At 40.2% G+C, this 22,594-nt stretch overlaps 1 protein-coding gene across 1 annotated transcript; it reads left to right on the forward strand.

Moving 5' to 3' along the window:
- The first annotated feature begins 908 nt into the window (after positions 1 to 908).
- Positions 909 to 21,345, forward strand: LOC307256855 (uncharacterized protein). The gene is made up of 8 exons (XM_080035967.1): positions 909 to 1,204; positions 2,644 to 2,801; positions 4,555 to 4,811; positions 6,142 to 6,229; positions 7,631 to 7,743; positions 9,033 to 9,179; positions 9,360 to 9,447; positions 21,061 to 21,345. The coding sequence occupies exons 1-8, from the start codon at positions 1,108 to 1,110 to the stop codon at positions 21,097 to 21,099; spliced, it is 987 nt and encodes a 328-aa protein (XP_079892093.1). The 5' UTR covers positions 909 to 1,107; the 3' UTR covers positions 21,100 to 21,345.
- Positions 21,346 to 22,594: the final 1,249 nt, after the last annotated feature.

Genomic DNA, 22,594 nt, shown 5'->3' on the forward strand with positions numbered 1-22,594 from the left:
GGAATTATATTCTTGTGAGGACGAAAAAGAACTTAAAAAGCTAATAATATCTAATTGCCATACTACAGCGACATTAAATATTTGAAGTTTGATTTGAAAGACCTGACGCTGTTTAGATCCTCAAATTGTTTTAATAGGAAGATTGATGACCAACATCTCATGGTTGATTGGTGTTACTCTGGGATACATTTATGCCTTTACACAGCACACATTTAAAATGCACTTTTTCTCCCTCTGCTGGCCTCAAATATGATCAGCAGCTACATTGACACTGTCAACATCTTCAGAAGAGATTAGAAACTAGTCAAGTAAGAACAGCACAAGAGACAGCATCTAATGTATAGACACCAATATTCTGCACCAATGACCCCTTACTTCACACTAAGTAGTTGAGCTGGAGTTACATTGTATAAGAACACTTCATATGTTTGAGTTAATGTACTTCATTCCACCAGTGGATTTACTTAAGCGAATTTGTCGCAAATCTTGTGAGAAATTAGCAAAAATATAAATTTTCTGCAAACAGCTTTTAGGCTATATGCCACAAACAAATAACTAATGCACATTCCCAAATGATACATACAATTCAAAAGGCTACTAAATGCCAGTGGTATCTCCCTGTACAAAACCTCCTAAGCAATCTTATATTGTAGAAGTACTAACCTGGGGCTGGTGCCATGAAGAGGCCTGTCTGCTAGACACAACATGCCCGACCTTTACCAGCTCTCTCCTGCACCACTGGAGAATTTGACAAACCAATTTTGCACCTATCTTTGTATCGAGCATGCACACACACCCACACACACACACACACACACACACACACACACACACACACACACACACACACACACACACACCAGCACGCCTCACCTCGCCTCTGTGTTATGAAAACAGCAGCTTGGATTAATGCTTAAACTTGTTCTGCGCTCCAGGTACAATTTATCTTTAAGACAGATGGACATACTGTACAGGAGGAGTGAAATGTTGCGGGATACGTGCAGACTACTGTGCCCTATGTGACCATATGGGACACACCCATCCCGCCCCAAAGATCACAGGAAGGTGAAGGAAGCTTTAGATCGGAGCCGTTCAGACACAGATGAGATGAACATGAGGAGGTTTTTCCGAGCGCACAGGGAGGAAGACTACAGCCAGATCCAGTATCTGACGGCCAAGTGCACCCGCCTGGCTCATGATAAAGGTACGTCACGGAGGTCAAGAGTTTGACCTCCAAGAAAATTGAAGTTACACGTTTACTGTTTACTGATTGAGTCCAGAGTTAACTGTCAATCCTTCTGTTAATCATGATGTCACCATTGATTCACATACATTGTATTATTGCACTCAAGGCACTGATATTTTACCTAGTTTAATGTTGATTTAGGAAAAGCTCCAGATTAAGTTATACTGTTTTTAGGACTGAAGTTACATGGTTCCCAGATTTTATGGTATAAAGTACCAGAGTCTTTTAAGTCATGTAAAGTAAAACACACACACACAGTGCTGTGGTATCTAAAAGATCTTGCTTCCTGCTAGATAATAGGTTACTGAATGCCTTAGGTTAATGTTTAAATCTGGTGTTATGCCATACAATTAGCCATTACTCAGAAACACTGGCCACAAAGACTCACGGTACACGCTTTTGTAGTAACATGTTGTAGGTACCTGTGAAGTGTCCCTCCCTGCATATTGTCTGCGGTAGATGATAAAACTTTACATGGTTCAAAGGTCAAGGCTTGAAAGTGAAAGTGTGTGTCTGTGGTTGTATTTATCGCTTTAATATTGTCAGCGTTGACGGAGAGGAAATAATGTGGCTGAACGAGGGCATACAAGCTATGGACGTACATCAACTTTTTTTCTTTTCTTTTTTGCTTGAGGCTCCTTAATGTGAACCATGAGTTGTGGGCACACTTTAGTCAGCCAAGTAATTTCTCCTCTATATCTGTTTCATCTGAAATATATTTTTAGAATCTGCTTGAGATATAACACTGTAAAGTATTTAACAAAAAAAAAGATGAATTAATTTGATGTTACATCAAAGCTGCTTCGAGGAACTTTCAGTTTGTTTTGGGGTGGCAGTGGCGAAGTGGGCAGGGAGGTCGCCTCTGGAGTGCAGGGTCAGAGGTTTGATCCCCCGCCTACCCGCCACATGTCGAAGTGTCCTTGGGCAAGACATTGAACCCCGAATTGCTCCCGATAGTTAGCTTGCACCCTGCGTGGTAGCTGCTGCTATCGGTTTATGAATGTGAGTTTGATTGGGTGAGTGTGTACAAAACAATGTAAAGCACTTTGAGTCTGTGAAAAACCAGGGAAAAGCACTATATGAGTGGATTCCATTTTAATTATTGTACCCCCTTTGGACAAAAGCGGTAGTGTTTTTACTATGCCAGCTATAGTTCCTGCATGGATGAGCGTACCCAGGACAAAGGCATTAAGAAAACTATATAACAATAGCATTTATTTGCACTGATGGTCCTGTTTGCTGTTACATGTCATTTATGATCATCAGAGGAAAAATTAGACGGTTTCAGAAATATTTAAAATGTCCTCGTAGCACCTTTAAGTTTAAAGCTGAACAGTATACCTATAACATTCATAATATTTAAGTCCAACCCTGACTTTGCTTTCTTATGGCGGCAGTTGTGCTGGAGAGGGAGTTCCTGCTGTCCAAAGAGCGGGAGCGGAAGCTGCACCATGATGTGGAAGCTGTGTCTGCTCGACTCTTTCACCACGAGCAGCTGAACATGGAGCTCAGGATGGAACAGGACACACTCCTCGGCAGGATCCACCATCAACAGGTGATGAATGAAACGTCTGTCATCTAATCTCATTGTTTGGGTTGAAAACCATGGATAGGGCTCATTTATTGATTGATTTATTATATTTTATTATATTATATTTCCTTTCCATGAAGTTAACAGTTCATACCATAGATAGTATATAAAATAATTCATACTAGCCCCTAAAACCTCCAATAATATATTTATTTGGCCACATGGGGGCAGTGGAAACAAAGCTGTGAAACACAGCACATAACGTGACATGATCTTTCATTTCTCAGGCTCAATTTGTCAGCAAACAGTCGCCTCTTTAGATTTCCCAGCAGACATTTTCTGGCTCATTTCCGTCTAACGTTCCACTTTTTCATTAACTATAAAGTAGTGAAAAGGTTTTTTTTAAACAGAGGCAGAGCTTTTGTTTTTGCTGTAAAATAGGTTGCTGGGAGTACTGAGACTGAACCACACAGTAAATGTTTCATAAACACCAAAGCTAGTAGTTAAAAAAAGTAAAGAAACACCACAGAACTGCACAGTTAGCCTACTCTGGTTTGTGCACTTTCACCAAATCTTGATCCTCAGACGTTGTTATGGCAATTAGTGTCTTGTAAGGAAATACTTACCTTAAGGCTAACCAGAGTCATTTTTTAAAATTGTGTGCCTTGCAGTGTTTAACGTCAATACTAGCCTATCATTTGAATGCACATATCCATGACCATTCTAACAGGCCACCTATGTGTATGGCAATTACTGAAATTACAGTAGAATTAGGCTACCAGTAAGTGCCAGTGTTAACACACTGTAAATGCAGGTTTTGGCAGTAGTTACCAATCTTTTGGGATTTTTGGCCCCAAGGCACAGGTGCATAGGTGTAAGCAATGAGCTGTGAACAGTTTAACTAAAGAGAGCTCTTGTGTTTTTTAAATACTTGTTGAGGTCTGCAGCCAGTCAACCACTGGAAAAAAAGGTGAAAAAAAGAACAAAGCAAAGACTAAAAACTGAAAACATGTCCCATTAAATACATTTAAAGCTCTAAGATGTATTTTGTGAGCCAAACCCAGTTGGTTATAGGTGCCTTATGGAGTACAGTATATTTCAATAGCTGACCATATGGGAAGATTTTTTTTCAGATATTTACAAATGGTATGTTTCACTAAACAGTTTTTTGTGCCCTGACATTTGTCCTGTGTTACACTGATTCTTCTTGGGAGCTCAATGGTATTTGGTAGAGATGTGGAGAGTGAACACTTGCTCTCACCACACATAATTTATATAGTGTCAGGTTTGGGCTTGTCACAAACTCTTTGACCTTTACAGTAGGTTTGCTCAATAGCACTTGTGCGGTCTGTACAAGATCATAAAGCTCTGATCAGGACGTCTCCAGTGTAGAGCTTAGAAAGTACCCAGTAATAGAACATGAATATTGTTAATATGCGACATTTACGTATATCTTGTATATGTTTGAGTGCATGGGCCTTCATGTAGTTATCAGATGAGAATCATTTATTATGATCTGTATGTAACAGAATTCAGCAGAGTAATAAAACAAAACATATACAATAAAATGTAGAATGCATTTTATAAAATGTTGATGAAACCATAACAAGCAATTAAAAGGTAGTGAAAATAAAACACTCTATCCATTACTGTATATTGATATTCTGCAAACGTGTACGTGACTTAGTACTTTTGTACATTCCTGTGTACATGTGTGTAGATGAGGATGTGTATGTGTGTGTGCATGTGTCAGTATCTCTCTGTGTCTTCTCTGCAGGACCTGGTGGACTTGTTGCAGCAGCGTTTGGTCCTGCTGGCGGAGGAGAGCTCCCAGGATGCCGAGCTGTGGCGGCAGGTTGGCTCAGACTTTCTGAGCCTGCAGAGCTCCGAGGTAAAGCTGGAGGGCCTGGTGGAGGAGCTGCATGCTGAGGCCCAACACAGAGCCGTGGTGGCAGAGAGCCTCCAGGAAGAGCTGCACGCTGAGGCCCATCGCAGAGCTGCACTGACGGAGAACCTGCAGGCAGACCTGCACAGGTAGGCCATATAGCACGCGTCATCTCCTTTGCAACATTTGCTGGTATTTCACCTATGGTGTCTACCATCTTTACCATTGTGTTCTTGAGCAGCACTTAACCCCAGAACTGATCCAAGGGCGCTGTACTGTGTCTGATCCTGCACTAGGACCTCCTCTGGAGTGTAGTGTCTTGAAAGGTGATATGCGAAACGACAAATTTCAATGTAGCCATTGATCAATAAACTAACAACTTATGCACTTATTGTTGTAAATAAATGCTGATAATACTTAAATGATAGTGCATGACTTTTGAATTAAAAGTTCAGCACAATTATTGACTGTGCTTCAGACGAGGAGGAACAGGTCCCAGTTCTGAGATGGGGAGGAAATATCTGCAAAATGGTTGTGGTAACTTGTCATTTTCCTTTTATTTTCTTCACCATGTTAAATTGTTGATAGCTGGATTCAAACACATTCCTCCATGTTCCACCCAGCTGTTAAAACTGTTATACAATTACAAGTACAAAAATGAACATTCGCCCAGATAAGGCTGCAGACCAAAAACAACAACATTCAAATGAATAAAGAAACACCAGTGCTAGATAACCATCTCCAGCAAAACTGAAGCAGAGCCAGCCTGTCACCAGCTGCTCTGCAAACCCACAGAGGAGAGCTCCATCTCAAACTGTTGTCTCAAGACTGAATAAAAACATTGAGTTCAGACCTGAGATTTCAGCACGGCGCCTAAATCTGCTCACTTTAAATCCCCCTGGAGAGTTTAGTGTCAGGCCCACATGTCAGCGGATGGAAGAAATCGCAACATTAGCAAAGAGCTCAATAGTTACATTTTCACATTTTGACTCTAACTTTGCATTGACTTGTGACTGTGACAGAGTAGATTTAGGTGGGTTGAAATTGAAATCCTTATGAATAGATAGTTCTGTGCAAGAATAAAATATACCGGTACATATTACACTTGAAGTTGCAATAGTGTTACCAATGAAGATTTAGCTTTTTTAATAATGACTGTTTGAATCAAATCCATTTCCATGGGTTAAGAAATAAGTTGTACGTTTGGAACACAATTTCTTTTTAATAATTATAGGCTATTTAAATTTTTTTTTTACGAGAACAGTGGTATTAATGCATCATGTTTCAGGTTTGTTTTTGTGTATTCAAATCCGAAATGAGATAGATGTCAATAAAAGGGTACATATGAATTAGATTTCTGTATAGAAACTTACAAACATGATGCTGACATCTACATTTGTATGACTATATTACAATCAAACATAGCTACAAGTAAAGAGTATACATGGATGAGATGTTTTCTGTAAATTTCACCGACAGTAAGACGGAGCAACTGGAGGAGCTACTGGACACCAACAAAACCTTGAGCGAGGAGTTGAAGAACGTACGCGCTGCTCATCAGAAGGAGGTAGTGTTTTAGCTTGATTTATTATGACATTTGTTGCCCATTCATTTTTCTTCAGCTGTATTCAAAACCCAGTTATGTGAAATGAATAATGTCTACTTGCAATGAATGGTAAGGTTTGCAGGAGTTTAACTATACAATTAAACTCATATCAAGTCACTTCTAGACTAACAATTTTTGTCGGTGTCCTTTCTGAAGAAAATAATTGGTGGGATAAAAAATAATATAATTTTCCATCACAACATGGACAAACAGTTAAGTCATGCTTGTATGCCAAAGTTTCTAAGTGATCTCAACATCCAAATCAACGCTTTGACTTTGCATGCTGAGTTTGTGTGACTATGTTATATCTTATCTTTTTTTCGAGACATTTACATGACCCATCCCCATCTTTGATTGAAGTATAGAAAGCAAAACCTATGTGTAGAAATAAGCAGTTGCAAGCAAAAGTCACGCAGTAAAACCTTTGTTTTTATAATTTGCTGCTCCCTTGTTGTAATGTCACTTTAGTCCAGCAGGTGTCAGGACTGGGAGACTTTCCGTTCCAGACCGCATATGGAGCATAAATAGAGAAATAATGGACTTTTAATGGTTTTATTATGAATGTGGAGTATTTCTCTTTTGTCAAGCTTGCAGCCAACTCCCCCAGAAACAATGCATCACAACATCATCTCGCTGCCAGCTCCTCCAATCAGAAGTAATGGATTAACATTGTTCAGGCTTTTTCTCAGGCCAGTTTAGGTCATCAAGCCAGTTAAACACAGTGAATAACATGTCTGCTTTTGAATTTCTAGTAATTAATTTAATGAAACATAAAACCCCCAAGGTTAAGATTCATGTACTGTGGCCACGTTTTTAAAAACTACAACCACCCAGGAGAGCGCACTCACTCACAGATTGTACTGGCATTAGTTTTAATATTAATGTGTGTTGAGTCTGGGCATTTGTGAAACATTCCTTTACACACTGTCAAGATTTTTGCTATTTACACTTAGCCTCAAAGACTCACTCCCTTACTGGCCCCTGTTTCAACCAGTCCATCAAAGCAGCAAACAATCCAGGTCTACAATTATCTGTCCTAAGAGACAAGCTGCACAAGTCCAAGAGAACCAAACATCAGGCTGCCCTGTCAGTGAAACACTTAATGAGAACATTTATCTGTGGTGGATCTTGTCAGCAAAATATTGTGAAAGTCCTTGGAGTCAGAGGAGCGTAGGCCTACATCCGACCCTGAATTGCATTCTCTCATCTTTCCAGATGACGGCAGCGAGTTCAAGAGTCGTTGTGCCATCAGTCACACACACCGCAATCACCCTTTTATTATTTCCTGCTTTCTAGTTGTCCTGATCACATCCTGATTTTGAAGGGGAGGGGAAATGATGGGATGTTGTCTTGTCTTTTGAGGTGAGGGAACTGCAGCAGGAGAATGAGGGGAGCCTGGGGAAACTACAGGAGACAGCTGAGCAGTTTGAGTGGCTCTGTCAGCAACAGCGCTACTGGATGTGTTGTGTCAAAAGGTCGGTCATTTTTTCTCTGCAAACTTTCGACCTGATCCAACACACACACACACACACACACACACACACACACACACACACACACACACACACACACACACACACACACACACACACACACACACACACACACCCCCCACACACACACACACACACACACACACACACACACACACACACACACACACACACACACACACACACACACACACACACACACACACACACACACACACACACACACACACACACACACACACACCATCTAGAACACAATAGCTGATGTGCATAACTTTGGACCTTAAAGGCACTGAACAACAACTTTTCTTTTTAGTAAAATAAACACACTGTTAACCATCAATGTCAGACCAATACTGGTTAGTTCACATGGAACACTTCTGTATCTGTTTTCTGTCTGTTCAATTCTTACTGGCTTCAACTAGGCAGGCCTATGCTTGAAAAAAAGGTGATGTCGCTATTTACATTTTTTGTGTGGACTAGTTCAACATTTTAGGAAATAACAAAAAGTGTTACAACCGTCCCTGTTCTCCCCTAGACTTAAGCATTGATGCCACCTATTGCATATGTACCTGAAGCGACTCCTAATATTCACATAACACATTTCTTTTTTACTTTTTGGACAGAGACAAGTTAGTCGTTTCACCCGTATCAAGTCTTGATGCTAAGCTAAGCTAACCAGTTGCAGCTAAATATTTATCACAAAGATGTGACAGTTGAATCTATTTTGTGATGTAATTCATATAACTGTTTTCATAGACATCTCTCCCACATAACTATACAACTGGAAAGATCAAATCAAATCAAGAAATGCTTAGTGTCCATTGTATATGTGTGTCTGATTGTTTTTATATGTGAGACACAAACAGGAGCGCAGGGTTTGGAGTAAAAAAAATCCCCTGGCACAATTAAAAACAGACCAACTATGAACTCAACCTTAGAAAGTAGGATGTAGCGCAACGGTTTGCTAAGAGGCATTAACCTGGCTGCCAAATATTCTCCCTAGAGCAGTCAGTGTAGGCTAGGTACTGGAGCAGCACAACATCCTTATTGTGGCCCTTCTTCTTGCCAGTGAAGGTCGTTAATCAATCCGATCTCTGGGAAGCGACCCATTTGACAGACCCTCCATACTTGGCCCAGCCTCATATTAAGATGCTGAATCATATTCACTACAGGACCATAAAATCTATTTCATCGCCCAAATCGTTATTAATCGTTCACAGCTGTGTAACTGCGTAAATAAATAAATAAAAATCTCCCTCTACATACAGATTCAAAGACTGCCTGTTGGAGGAGAGAGAAGCTCTGCTGGGACAGGTCTGCATGTTGGAAAAGAAACTGAAGAAGAGATTACATGAAGTCAGCCCCACACAGAGTGTCCCCTGTCCCCTACTAGAGGGCACTAAAGGATGTGACAGGTGAGGGAGAATGAAAAGTGAGGAAGGAATATGGCCCATAAATGCAAAAATAAAAACAGTCCCACAGACAATTCCTCTTCATCAACTATCATTCTTCTGTTTTCTTTTTGGCACACCCGGCATGCTTTTCAGTACAACATGGCTTTATAACAAGTCTAACTTGCTTTTCTTCCGAGGCAGCATGACACCGTGGGATGCAAATGTAGTGGCTGCCATGGAGACTCAGCTGGAGAAGTCCAACACACTGTATGAGGAGCTCTTTAACCAGGTACCATTTAAATTTTCTTCCCAACAGGTTTCATAATTCACAGTCACATGTTGCAAAGTGCTCTAGAAATCTTTGGGTGGAAACACTTGAAAAACCAATATATTGGACATTTATTAGGGAGGGTTGATATTCATCTGAGTGTGGCTGCCAGTCCGCTGTCTTGAAGTGTGCTTTTTTTTGTCTCCTGCTGTGGTTAGAAGTTAAGCGGCTTTGAGCGACCTGTAGGGGTTACTGAATGCTTTTTGGCAACCAAACATGGAGCCATAACGGTTCAGCGCTCATTTGTGACGTAGGGTTGCAGCTAATGATTATTGTCATTATCAAATAATCTGCCCGTTATTTCTTCAATGTTTGATTTTGTTTATTTGTTTTGGTCCAACTTTTTTTTTAAAGAAATTATGGAAAATGTCTTTCCCACAGACCAAGATTTATTTAATCTCCTTATCTTTGGTCTAAAAACCCAAAGTTAATCAGTTTCCTATCATACATGACAAAGAAGAGCATCACATTTCACTTTTATTATACTCTTTGAATAATAGTTACAGCTCCAATGTCAAGGTTATTCGATGAAACCTGTAAGCTGGTTCTCTTTGTGTTTGACTTGAACTCTCGGATGAACCTTTTATTTAAAGAGCGACCACTTCTACACTGAAACCCTTCTGGATCAAACGCAATGACTGATCTGAAGACGAAGAAATAGAAGAGGTCCAAATAATAAGGCTAATATTCATCTGCGAGCGACTGCCAGTCCCTACAGGGGTTGCTACACTGTAAAAAAAAATACTGTAAATTTACAGGATTTTACTGGCTACCTAATTGCATTACTTTCACAGTAATTTCCTGTACATATTTTCACAGTAATTTACAGTAAATAATTCACAGTAATTTACAGTAAATAAATCACAGCAAATTACAAGGAAAATACAACTGCATACAGTATATTCACAGTTACCATGCCCATGGAATTACTGTGATTTAGCAATATATAGCTGTGTTATTACAGTACCTTGCAGTACATAAATTACAATTAATAGCTGTGTTTTTTAGTTTTTACTGTGAAAGTAATGCAATTAGGTAGCGAGTAATTTAGTGTAAATTCACAGTTGTCGTACCCAAATACTGTGATATAGCGATATACTGTAACTTCACAAACATGCATCCAAAGTAAAAGGAAAACAAAGAAAACAGGCAATTTGTTCAATTCAATATTTATTTACACATTAATACATTTAACTTTTTCAAACAAGTTGGAAGTACGATTCGGAGAACCTTATAATCTGTAGAAATAATTACATTTTTAAGCCTAAAAATCTGAACTTGTGTTTTTGTGACGTAAACATTTGATCCAAGTAGTTTTGTTTTCACATTAACTGATACAATATAATTCTGTATGCAAAGTAGTGTAATGTTTCTGTGTGTTTCACAATTTCAAGCACATTTCAAACCTTGAAAACACAACATTTTGAATCAAACTTTATGAGCATGCTTTCAACTATAAATGTACAATAGTTATTCATCCTTCCCACTGAGTAGCAGTTCGGTTTGGCAGGGCACGGTAACCCATAGGTCTGAGTGGCAGAGATCCCAAATCAACCTATGGCAGCTGTCACTGTGACATGTGGTATGCCATTTAATTTCATATGCCACAGGATGTGCTGTGCCCTGCCATTGTAATAATAATTTAAAACTAGAAAATTCACGGACATTTTAAAAGTGCAGGCCCCCCTAAGGGCAAAAAATAAATGAATCATGGCTGACCCCTATGGTCCAAGAGGCTTTATTGTGGTGCACCATGATCTGTACGTGTGTTTCTGAGCTATGGGTCTCACATTTGTGTCGCCCCCTATATGGATTGGGCTTTAAAAGCTTTGGGAGACATGCTACCACACATGTTCTGCCATTTCCAGCAAGTTTCATGATGATAGGACCTATGTTCAATGAGTTATGGCCAATTAGCTGTTAAGCCCAGCCCCTGCGTAAACGTGTTGGTCAATGGCAGCCATATTTTTCAAGATTAGTAGAATAGCTTGCAAAACATGGCCGCCATTGACCAAAAGATTTACGCAGGTGCAGCTGAGCTGTCTCTGCCCCACCCATCCCTTCCTTTGCATAGAATGTTTAGTAGTTGCGTTTTGATTTCATCTAAGGTCGCCTCTGGCCGCGAAAGCGGGGCTGGCGGTCGGCGCCGGGGGGCTTGCACTTTTAAAATGTCTGCAGAATTTTCTAGTTTAAAATTCTTATTCTATCTGCAAAGATTGGCGAATAGGAAATACATCACTGTCATTTCAAAAGCATGAGAGACAACAGAATAAACAGATCGGCCATTATAACAACAACATGGACCAAAGAAATGTAGCCTACACGTCTAACAGCTAGATCTGGCTCGTTAGCACCTTTACATGGTAGACGGGTTTATGCTGCACGGAAAGAATATATACAGTCTATGGATCAGAGCCGTAGATAGGCACTGGCCACGGCAGCAACGTAACTAGTGACATCATATTAGTGGGACACAGTGTAGCCAGCTGATTAATTAATTGAAGAGGAAAAACACCACATTTACACTTTTTTCTAAACACAAGACACATTTTACATTGATATCCATTCAAAGTTCAATATTTTCCGTAAGAGTGTGCTCACTGCCTACATGTGGATTAATCAGTCCACGTCCTTTCTTGACTTTGGAGCCCGTCTCTGGGTTGATGCTCAAGAAGCACCTGTGAATGAACCAAGAAAACAACTTTCAGTTTTACATTGATATATATTGCATAATTTCAAGACAGATGGAGTAAACCTTACACCAAAGAAAGAAGTTACGGGCACACTGATAGTATCAACAATTAGGGGCTGCTGTTCATCACAGAGATGAAAGACAATTTAAGTCAATGTACTTTTTTTGGTTCAACTGTAGCCTTAAAGTAGCTACGAGGAACTTTGGCATTTGAATTTGGGCTTTCTAGCTCGTGCCGGGGGTGCAAGTGTCAAATGATTAGGGCGCAATATAGTGCATGTCCGTGTGTTGAAAGTGTGAGGGCACAGACTTTTTTCGTCTCTGTGAGAGTGGTTAGTGACTCTGCATCAACTAATGCTGGTCAGTGCCATACACACCTGATTGCAATGAGTTGATGCAGTGTCAGCTAACTACTCTCAAGGAGCTGAAAGATTCTGTGCCCTCACAAAAAGCGAATGAACGAGAGACAGCAGTATGGATCACGATGAGGTAATGTGTTTATGTTGTTGTAAATTATGACTATATCAGATGAATAATGGTCGTCTGATGATGATGAATGAAGCAAAGTAAACCTTGTTTTAGTACCCTTCATTCACTTAAGAGGAATTTTTTTTTTTTCTTTGATGGTCCAGCCCCGTTATCAGCCATATGACGATAAATAACTGTCTCAAACAAGGCTCCCGCTCCCCTTCCCTTACCTGGAGGGATAGGCTACTCAAATCGCATTGCTGCGCTACACTGAAATCTGCAACCAATACGAATATGTGACAATAGGGCCTGCATGCGCAAGCCGAAAATCGGACTGGGTGTGCGACCAGACCAAAGGCATTAATAATACTAAATAAAAACTGCTTTCTTTGCACTGATGGAGTTGTTTGCTGTTAAAGGTAATTTATGATCATCAGAGGAAAAATAAGACTTTTTTAGAGATATTTAAAAGAGTTCTTCGTATCCGCTTTAACTAGAAAGCACTGTGGGAAACCCTGCAGTACAATATTCATTTGAGTGTTAAAATACCTTTGGATAAACTCCAAAGTGGAGGGGCCCTCCTCCGGGTACTGCAGGTTAAAGCAATAATGGCTTGCAAGAAGTGCAGCTACTCCATTGCCGAAGGAATGGTGTGGTACCACGACAACCTTCTGACAGTTCAATGCTGAGCATCCATGTGGTTGGCTTCTGCATGTCACCTGAAAAGAACAGAGAACACACATGCAGAGCTGTTGTAAAGAAGTTGGGTGCTAAATGAACAAGGAAAGAAGTTTCAGCAACCTTGAGTATTTTCACAACTGGTTACCCACTTATTGATAATTGTTACTGATGTAATTGATTGTCTAATGGACAACTCAAACAGAAAGCACTAAAGAATATAAACAATATGTTGTTTCATATTGCATAGTTAGTGCAGACACATTTTGCAGGGACTATTTAAATCATATTACTGGTGTGATGTTATGTAAAAAAATTAATTAAATAGAGCATAAGACATTTGAAAAATATTGAGATATACTGTATATTGTGTATCAAGATATAGTCCAAAAATACAGAGATATTGATTTTACCCCATATTGCCCAGCCCTATTACAATGTATTGATATAATAATATTTGTAATACTGCACAGTTTTAAGCTAACAAGTTTACCTCTGTGCCTCTCTGGCCAGAGAGTGGTGAAATACAATACGATGGCGATGGCTGCCTTCAATAGATGCTCAACAAAACACCTGGGAACAGAGAAAGACACATTAACATATGCCACACACACACTTAAAATGCTATAATAAAGAATATCTCAGAATGAATGTGTGGAGTCAGTGCAACAGACAACACCTGCTGTGTTCATTCTAATGGCATCACATTAAGCTGCCTGAATGAAAGCTCAACTAGATTCAGATAAATTTAAAAGGTGGAAAATTAACGTATCTTTTTCAACAGTCAACTGTGCAGCCTGAAGGGGCCTTCACACCAAAGCCATGCTTATTGGATTTTTTTTTTGTTCATCTCTCTAGTGTGCTGGAACATAACGGTAACATAGTGAGTGTGTGGTTTGGCGCTGATCTGCTGTAAGCACTACATTCACTTCAGGTGTGTCGGCCAGAACACCACACACATTTCAAAAACCGTGAAAACAGCAATAGCCAAAAGCACATAACTAATTTGAGGTGACGTTTTCTGCAGTTACAATCCGCAAGTCGCGGCCGTTAATCAGCGTGCATAAAGCAATACAATCGGCCATATAAAACAACGGTTGGAAAACTCAGTGTACTTATTATAAAAGTGATTCATGTAAACTAAGTAGGCACATTTCCACGGTAAAATAATAATACTGTGGCTTCTTGCACGCTCCGAAAACTTGCAGAGAGGAGAAAAAGTCAACTTCCCTGCAGACGCTCTGACTGACTGATGTCACCGCCCATCAGAGACAAATATAGGTTCTGATTGGCCAAATCACCGTCAACGCACATATGATAGGAGTTACCATCTGTCACTCATACTCACTCAGTCGCTATGGTCACTACACACACACACACACACACACACACACAGTGCTGACGATATAGGGGGCCAATTTTGTTAACAAAACGGCGAATTTCGCCGAAAGCTGACTAGTTTGCATGCGTGATAAATTTGCACACCGCTGGCAAATACATAAACAGCAAATCAGCATCATACTAAACACAACAGCATTGTGTGCGCAGCAGCAGAACATAAACAGGGCAAGTTAGAGACAGTTAAGGCTTTTTCACACCGCCGCGCGGTTGCCCCCTCCTTACCGGAGGACTCCACCCGAGAGCCCGGCGCTGAAAAGCATCTGCTGCCGCGGCGGCAATGACAGCGAGGGGCTTCGGTAATCATACACGAGTGGAGGCCGCCAAAGTGGAGCTAAAATACCACAACCATGATCCAAAATAATGTCGGATCATTTAGTTACTGACACGACCAACAAGCTGTAACAATATTTTAGGCTTCAGGCATTTCAAATGTTGAAAAAACAACAATGAAGCTAGCCTATGTAATTCTCATCAGACAACACTGCTGGGGAGGACGTTAGCAAGCTAGCTAACCAATGTGACACGATCAATCCAATAACTTGTACCTCACATCAAAAAGTCGAGCTAAAATAACCCAGTGATCCAAATGAATGTTGGTTAATTTACCGACAAAATCAACAGTATATCAAGTCAACAATATTTGGAATAAAAGCATATTTTAGGCTTTAGAAACATTTCAATTTTCATAAAAAAATTAAAATATCATGGAAAAAAATTTACACATTCTATTTTCAGACTAACTGTTAACACATTTAACCACAATCATTTAAGATTAACCACCTATTAATGCTAAAACTGAGAGGGACTTACCTTATCAGTGAAGCTTCTTCTTCCTCTGTCTTCACTTGGCGCCGAATGAGCTAACTGCTCGGTTACAGACGGTTAAAAATTAAAAGTCGCGGGACCTCCCACAATGCAGTGCGTCAACGTAAATTACTGTGTTTTCACAGGGAATGGTCTGAATACAGGATTTAACTGTGAAAAACTACAGTAACATGTTGTGAAATCCTTGTAATGCAAATATCACAGTAAATAACAGTGAAATTTGAAATTACTGTATTATATTGTGAACATTACAGTTAGAGCCTGTAAAGTGATTTTCACAGTAATTTATTGTGAAATATTACAGTTAAATATTGTGAAATCCTGGTAATTATTTACAGTGTATACAGCCAGAGCTACGAAACCACATAGAAATACTGGAGTCTCATCTTTGTTTTTGTATTCTAAAGGTTCCCTTTATGCAACCATTGGGTTACCGCAGAATTTCCCTTATAGAAAACCTGAATGAAAGTTCTACATTGCAACGCTCTGTCTAGCCCTCCTGTTTCGGGAGAGGTAGACAGCTAGTTGTTAAAGCTAGTTATTAAAGATGGCATCTTCCAACACTGCCTTAAGTTTTTCCACAATATCAAGTGATGAGGTGAAGATGATGTATTTAGTTATTTCTTATATACGTATTCTTGGTTTCCCACTATATCTAATAACGCGTAAGCCCGTTAAGTTTGTCCGTTCTGTTCTGCTGTAGAAACATTGCGGTGCAACATGGCTGTATATGTAAAACGTCTGGCTAAACTGTTTTCCTGTTTAAAAACGGTCTCACTGTTTGACCCTTTGAGACTTTGGCCCCATTGGACTCACCACGTTAAATGGGTTAAATCAAGGAATATGCCAGATAATTATTATCTGTATTCATGACCTGCTTCTAATACTGAGTAAACAAGCTCTAATAATGTTATTTGATGTCTTTAAATAATAAATGTAGCGGGATCATGCTCTTCCTCTGATATGTGGGTTTATTCATTCATCTTTCAGACCTCAGGTGTATAAGCCACTTTTGGATTTTAGAAAAAGACTTCTACCTTAAAAGCGACCAGTTCAGTTTTTTTTCTTTTGCAAATGGCTGGATCAGAGAGTGCAAATCTCTGGGGTGAACTAGAAATGCAAAACACAGAGATATTCATCTGAGGACGACTGCCAGTCCCCCTGTGGACTTGTGGGGGCTGCCAGAGCATTCATAAAAACTGATACTTCATGGGCACTGGAGTCTAATCAGTCTATTATTTTCTTTTCTTTTCTGTCTGCTTTAAAAAAAGTTAGAGGGCTTTTAGAAATGTTTGATTGCAAAGCCATTTTGCAATCAAACGGGAAACCTCACAATGTCCCACAAAGAACTCCTCAAGGAGAAGGGTTCACAAATCCTGACAGGACCTCAAACGCTTCATCCTCCTGGGGGGATTTAGAAATAAATGAAGAACCCAAAAGGTGCTCGCTGCTGGCCGCTCTGGGATTTATAAAAAGCTCTCACATCTTCAGAGTGACAAGCTTAGTGTTTAAAAAAAAAACCTGTGGAAAAGAGGAAGCCTGACAGACAGAACATTGGGCTGATACTCGTGTGCTGCCAGTCCCCTAGAGAGGAGCCTGGTGTGTGAGCCAAAAGCCTTGAGAGATCGCTGATACTTTCTGGGCACTGGAGTCACATCAGGCCTTTTTTTTCTTCTCTTGTCTGTTTGTCTGTCTGTCTGCCGGCTGCACATCATGGCTTCCTCCCAAACCGTCCGGGTTCCTCTTCCAAAACAGCAAAGAGATGACTAATAATGACTGGAGGGAGGTGATTGCCAATAGCCTCTGTGCTTCATTCTGCTCACCTCTCACAGGCTCTGCGCGCTGCATTTCTTGGGATAATTATTTTGATTGAGTGCAGATGATGCAGGCCGCTTTATTTTTTTTTCAGTCCCAGAGCAAGAGCAGAGCTGAGAGAGGGAGGTAATGTAGCAGGAGGAGCAGGGACCGCCGGAGACAAAGAGGAAATAACCATGATAAAAAACCCATAAACAGCTTTGAAACGATATAGAAGATATGATCTGTATCAATTGTAAGATTTTTTAAATAGGCTAGCTACTCTATTCTTTGGTTTTTGAAGAACACAAACACACAACTGAAAAAGTGAACACACAAACAAAAGACAAAATAAAATAAACAACTAACATGGTGTACTCTACTTTACAGGTTTCTAAGGACATTGTTTAAACTATAGGTAAATGTTAAGCAAAAAAATAAAAAGACATTCAAATCTTTGATTGAAAACCCCATCTCTTTTCATCATCGAACATTTGAGAATACTTATTGAACATGGACAATTTTTTTTCACATGCTTTTTTCCCATGCTATACATGGGCTTGCCCCACATCCTTTATATTAAATTATCAAACAAAGGGTTGACAGGAGCATTGGCACCAGGGCCACCACTAGAGGGGACTGTGAGGTGCCATACCAAATTTGGCCAAACTGTGCTGTCAGTAAAGGGAAGTCAATACTGGAATAGCCTCCCTCTTGCAAAAAGAGAAAGCCCTACATATTCAACTTCTAAGAACATTACAAACAATTGCTCAGGACAGACCAGAACTATGACCAATTTTAACCTGACATGTTAAACCAAATTGAACCACTTAAAGCGGCAACGAGTAACATTTAAATATCTTTTAAACAGCCTAATTTTTCCTCTGATAATCATAAATTACCTTTAACAGCAAACGAGACCATCAGTGCAAAGAAAGACGTTTTTATATAGTTTTTATTACTGCATTTGATCTGGTCGTACACCCAGTCCGATTTTCGGTTCACGCGTGCATGCTCTATGGTCACATATCCGTATTGGTCGCAGATTTCAGTGTGGCGCAGGAACGTGAATTGAAAAGCCTATCACTCCAGGGGCCTCATTTATAACGGTGTGCGTAGAAACCTTCCCAAAACATTGCGTTCGCACAAAGCCAAGAATGTGCTGCGCAAAAAAAAAGTTGAGATTTATAAAACTGTGCTGCGCACAGTTGCACGCAATCTTCCCTTTATAATTACCCACCTGCGGTGATTTGTGCGCGGACGATCTCCACCCGGTGTCATCCCACTTCACCTCCCAGTTTCATCCCACAATCTACCATACATGGCGAATGCTAAATAGCTCCTGAATATGATGACGCACTTAATAAGCACGGAATTTTGACTGACATGAGGAAAAAAGGGAGGTAACCGGCCACAAAGAAAGCGACTGGGAAGGAAGAAAGCCCGTGCCATGCGTCGCTGTAACTGCCTCAAAAACACAAACACACACGCGCGCGCTGATCACATATCATGATTGGCACAGTCGTTATAGTCTTTGTTAAGATGTTTTGCCCAACTTTGTACTGTATGAAATATCACGTATTAGCGAAACTGTAGGACTAGCCTATATGTAGGACGATATAAAATGTGTTGTGAGAAGTGAAATAATGCATTAGCCTATAGTATATTCCAAAGCATTGCTTCCCTTCCATAGATCAACACATTTCCAACAACGTCAGATTATAGGCTAGTTTAAACTTCGAGGGTTAGTTGTTATGGGAAAGAGATGCATAAAATAATTTGCTAAATTCATAACATGATTTTATCTAACGAAATATATAGTTTTAATTAATATAGTTGGCCTTAACTTTGTACAAAACTACTTTTTACACACAGCCTAAAATATAGACTATTTGCTCTCCCGCTGGCCACTCAGGGACACACCTCCCGACGTATATGATATTATTATAGAGTAGAACTATAAGATTCAATTTCAAAATATAATCAAAATATGTATAGACCTACTTGATAAGTAAATCAACCTACATCATTACTGCATGCCATAGACAACAGTAGCCTATATTCGCAACAATAGGTACGCACATAATTGATGAAATATATTGGGTGCCAAGGATATGTGTTTTTCCGATGACAGAGCTTTATTTCGTGGTGTTGCCATTGAGTGTCGCTGATTCCCCGAGTCAGCAAAACCTTGCGTGAGCTCTACGCATGGTCAAAAGTTTGCGTGGGAATACGCACACTTCTACGCAAAGAATTCTTTTATAAATACCACCGTTTTGCCACCGCACATTTGACCGCACATTTCTGCCGTCTACGCAAGGTTTTTGTGCGTAGAAAGCTTTATAAATGAGGCCCCAGGTGAGGGAAGGGGAGCGGGAGACCAGATCCCAATTCACCAGATGTGGGACAAAGACTACGTTTGTGCGGGACAATGCGGGACAAAGTGCCGTTTTTTTAGCAAAATAAACTCGTGTCACCACCGGTAATGCCAGAGACACGGCTTTCTAAATTAAAAAAACACTATCTTTAGATCAGCGTGCAGCAGTTAAGTTAGCTACTGTTAAACAAATAGAGCATTAAGGCTGCGGCTTCACATTAAAAGCATTTCACTGGCTTCACATTAGCATTTCACTTGACAAACGTGAGTTGGCTTTTATTTTGAAGTAACAGGAAAGTGAACGTTGAAGCACTGCAGGCAGCACCTTCACAGAGCCACTGAGCCCAGCAGCCCGATACACACACACAGACAAACACACACACAGACAAACGGAGACTGCTGTCTCCTGACAGCTATCGGATAAATGCCAGATTATAAAACACGCATTTAAAAAGGGGGGCTCACTTTCAATAACAATGCGGGACAACGTCTCAATTTGCGGGACGTGTGAAAAGTAATGGAAATGCGATCTGGTCATCCTAGAAGGGGAGCGGGAGCCTTGTTTGAGACAGTTATTTGTCGTCATAATGACTGATAACGGGGCTGAACCATCAAAGAAAAAAAAATGAAATGCAATGAAGAAAAGCTCAAAGGGAGAGTGATAGGCGGGCGGGAGGGCGTTGCCAAGCAACGTATACACAATTTCACGCAGCGAACCTAGACTGCAGTGTTTACTCCTAAATGAATGAGCGGTAGCCTACTAAAACAAAGTTTACTTTGCCTCACCAGCATCATCAGATGACCATTATTCATCTGAAATAGTCATTATTTACAACAACATAAACACATTACCTCATCGTGATCCATAACTAACTGCCGTCTCTCGTTCATTCGCTTTGTGTGGGGACACATACTCGTTCAGCTCCGTGAGAGGTGACAATGGATCAACTCATTGCAATCAGGTGTAGTTGATGCTGTGTCACTAACCACTCTCACCGAGCCGAAAAGAGTCCGGTGCCCTCACACTTTCAACACACGGACACGCACTATATTGCTTCCTGATTATTTGAATCTTGAGGCCCTGCACGAGCTAGAAAACAGCTTCACGACAGCTGGCGTCGTAAAAATACTACCGCTTTTGTTCAAAGGTGTCGCCAACGTGCCGACTTACTCGTTGTACCTTTAACCACGCATTAATATTTAGATGTTTTTTGACCTGCCATTACTTAACGGTACATTTTTCCTAAACGCCATTTTCACTCCGATTTCCCGTCTTTCACACACTTTATGTTTATTGTCTTTGGTCATCTTCACTTACAGTTTATTTTTCTGTCCTCAGGCAGGGAGCCTTATCAACGGATACCAAAAACCTCCTTGAGAACAGAAAGCCTGGAGCCTGGATTGGTCATCTTTTCTCTCTTCCCACCTTCTGCAAAACCAGAAGAAAACTACTAGATGTTTTTGTGTGCGGTTAGCATTGTGGTCATTGTCAAGAAATCCCCCAAACCTTGGAAAAACATTCCTATGAAACCATGCATTTACAGTTTTTCCTTCACTATTGTTCACCTGTCTTGAGAACAATGTGCCTTATGATCTATGACTAAATTAAACATTGTACAGAGTGCTTCTGTCCTCAATTTGCTGTGACACATGCACATCTCATGTGCCTGACGTTCCTAATGTCACATTCTCCTGTAATTGTCCATTATTCAGACATTGTAATCAACAGGAACAAGAGCATAAGCACCTGAGAATGTTCTCTTTTGTCCTGCCAGTGAATCCTCACAGAGGAAGCTACAGCTGTTATGCAGAGGAAACAACAAACGTGTTGTTAGGACCAAAATGAAGCCCCACTGATTGTTCCCCCATTGAGAATCTGGTACATCTCCACTCTGATAATCAGATCCGTTCACTTATCACATGGCTTTGACTTGTCAACGAGTATCTAAAAGGTATGCGAGGCGATATTGGCTTCAATGAATGACGACAGGCTACATCATATGTAAACCCTACGATGCACACATGGCGTGCAGGGAACAGGCTTATATGTCACACTACATATTAACTGTGCGTTCAATATGCTGACACTATGCATGTTTGGGTGATGTTGCATCCAGCAGTGAGTTAGTCCAGCATTAAATGTATTCATAAAACAGACATACTTCATCGACCTTCAACAGGAATTAATCAATACAATTAGCAGAGTCCTTCCATTTTAATGCATCTTAATCATTTTCATATCATTGATTCATATCATAATTTCAGATGGTTTATGGCCGAGCATTTGCTTTAATACCAAATACTTTCCACTCACTCTTGTAAACAGTTCTCAAACCAGGGTTTAGTTCAGTATGGACTAGAGAGAGAGAGACTTACATGCTCGAAGCTGACTTTGCACAAAGAAGAAACACGCTCTTTGTTTGTTTATTTACACTATATGCCTTAGCAGTGGTTCGATGGGTAACAAAGGTGCTAATATCTCATAAAAAGTTCAGAAAACACATATCCAGTGCTCACCATAAAGAAAGGCATAGAGGGAGAAAAGGACATTAAGAGGCGTTTCAATAGGGAACAACCAATCCCATGAGAATTTACTCATAAAAATAACTGCCCGGGTAAAGTGTTTCCTTGAAGGGTTTTGTCTGGTGACATTTAAGGATTCAAAGTCACTACTGGTATGTTTAAAATAAATAAATAAAAAATGTTAGGTTTTAGTCCCATCTCTATTAATTGTACCACTCAATTTGGTATATGTGACCTTGCCGCTGAAAGAGCATGAACACAAGTATTTGAGCATTATGTTATGCTTGTAGTAAATACTTGTAGTCTAGTAAATTATCCAGGGTTAGATGTGTTAGTCTGCATGAGTTACA

The sequence above is a fragment of the Ammodytes marinus genome (genome assembly GCF_949987685.1).
Source record: "Ammodytes marinus genome assembly, chromosome: 10".
NCBI lineage: Eukaryota > Metazoa > Chordata > Actinopteri > Uranoscopiformes > Ammodytidae > Ammodytes > Ammodytes marinus.

Coding starts and splice junctions, on each gene's coding strand:
- LOC307256855 (XM_080035967.1), top strand. CDS start 1,108: ATGAACATGAGGAGGTTTTTCCGAGCGCACAGGGAGGAAGACTACAGC. Junction 4,812..6,141: donor CTGCAGGCAGACCTGCACAG/GTAGGCCATATA, acceptor TTTCACCGACAG/TAAGACGGAGCAACTGGAGG. Junction 9,180..9,359: donor GGCACTAAAGGATGTGACAG/GTGAGGGAGAAT, acceptor CTTCCGAGGCAG/CATGACACCGTGGGATGCAA.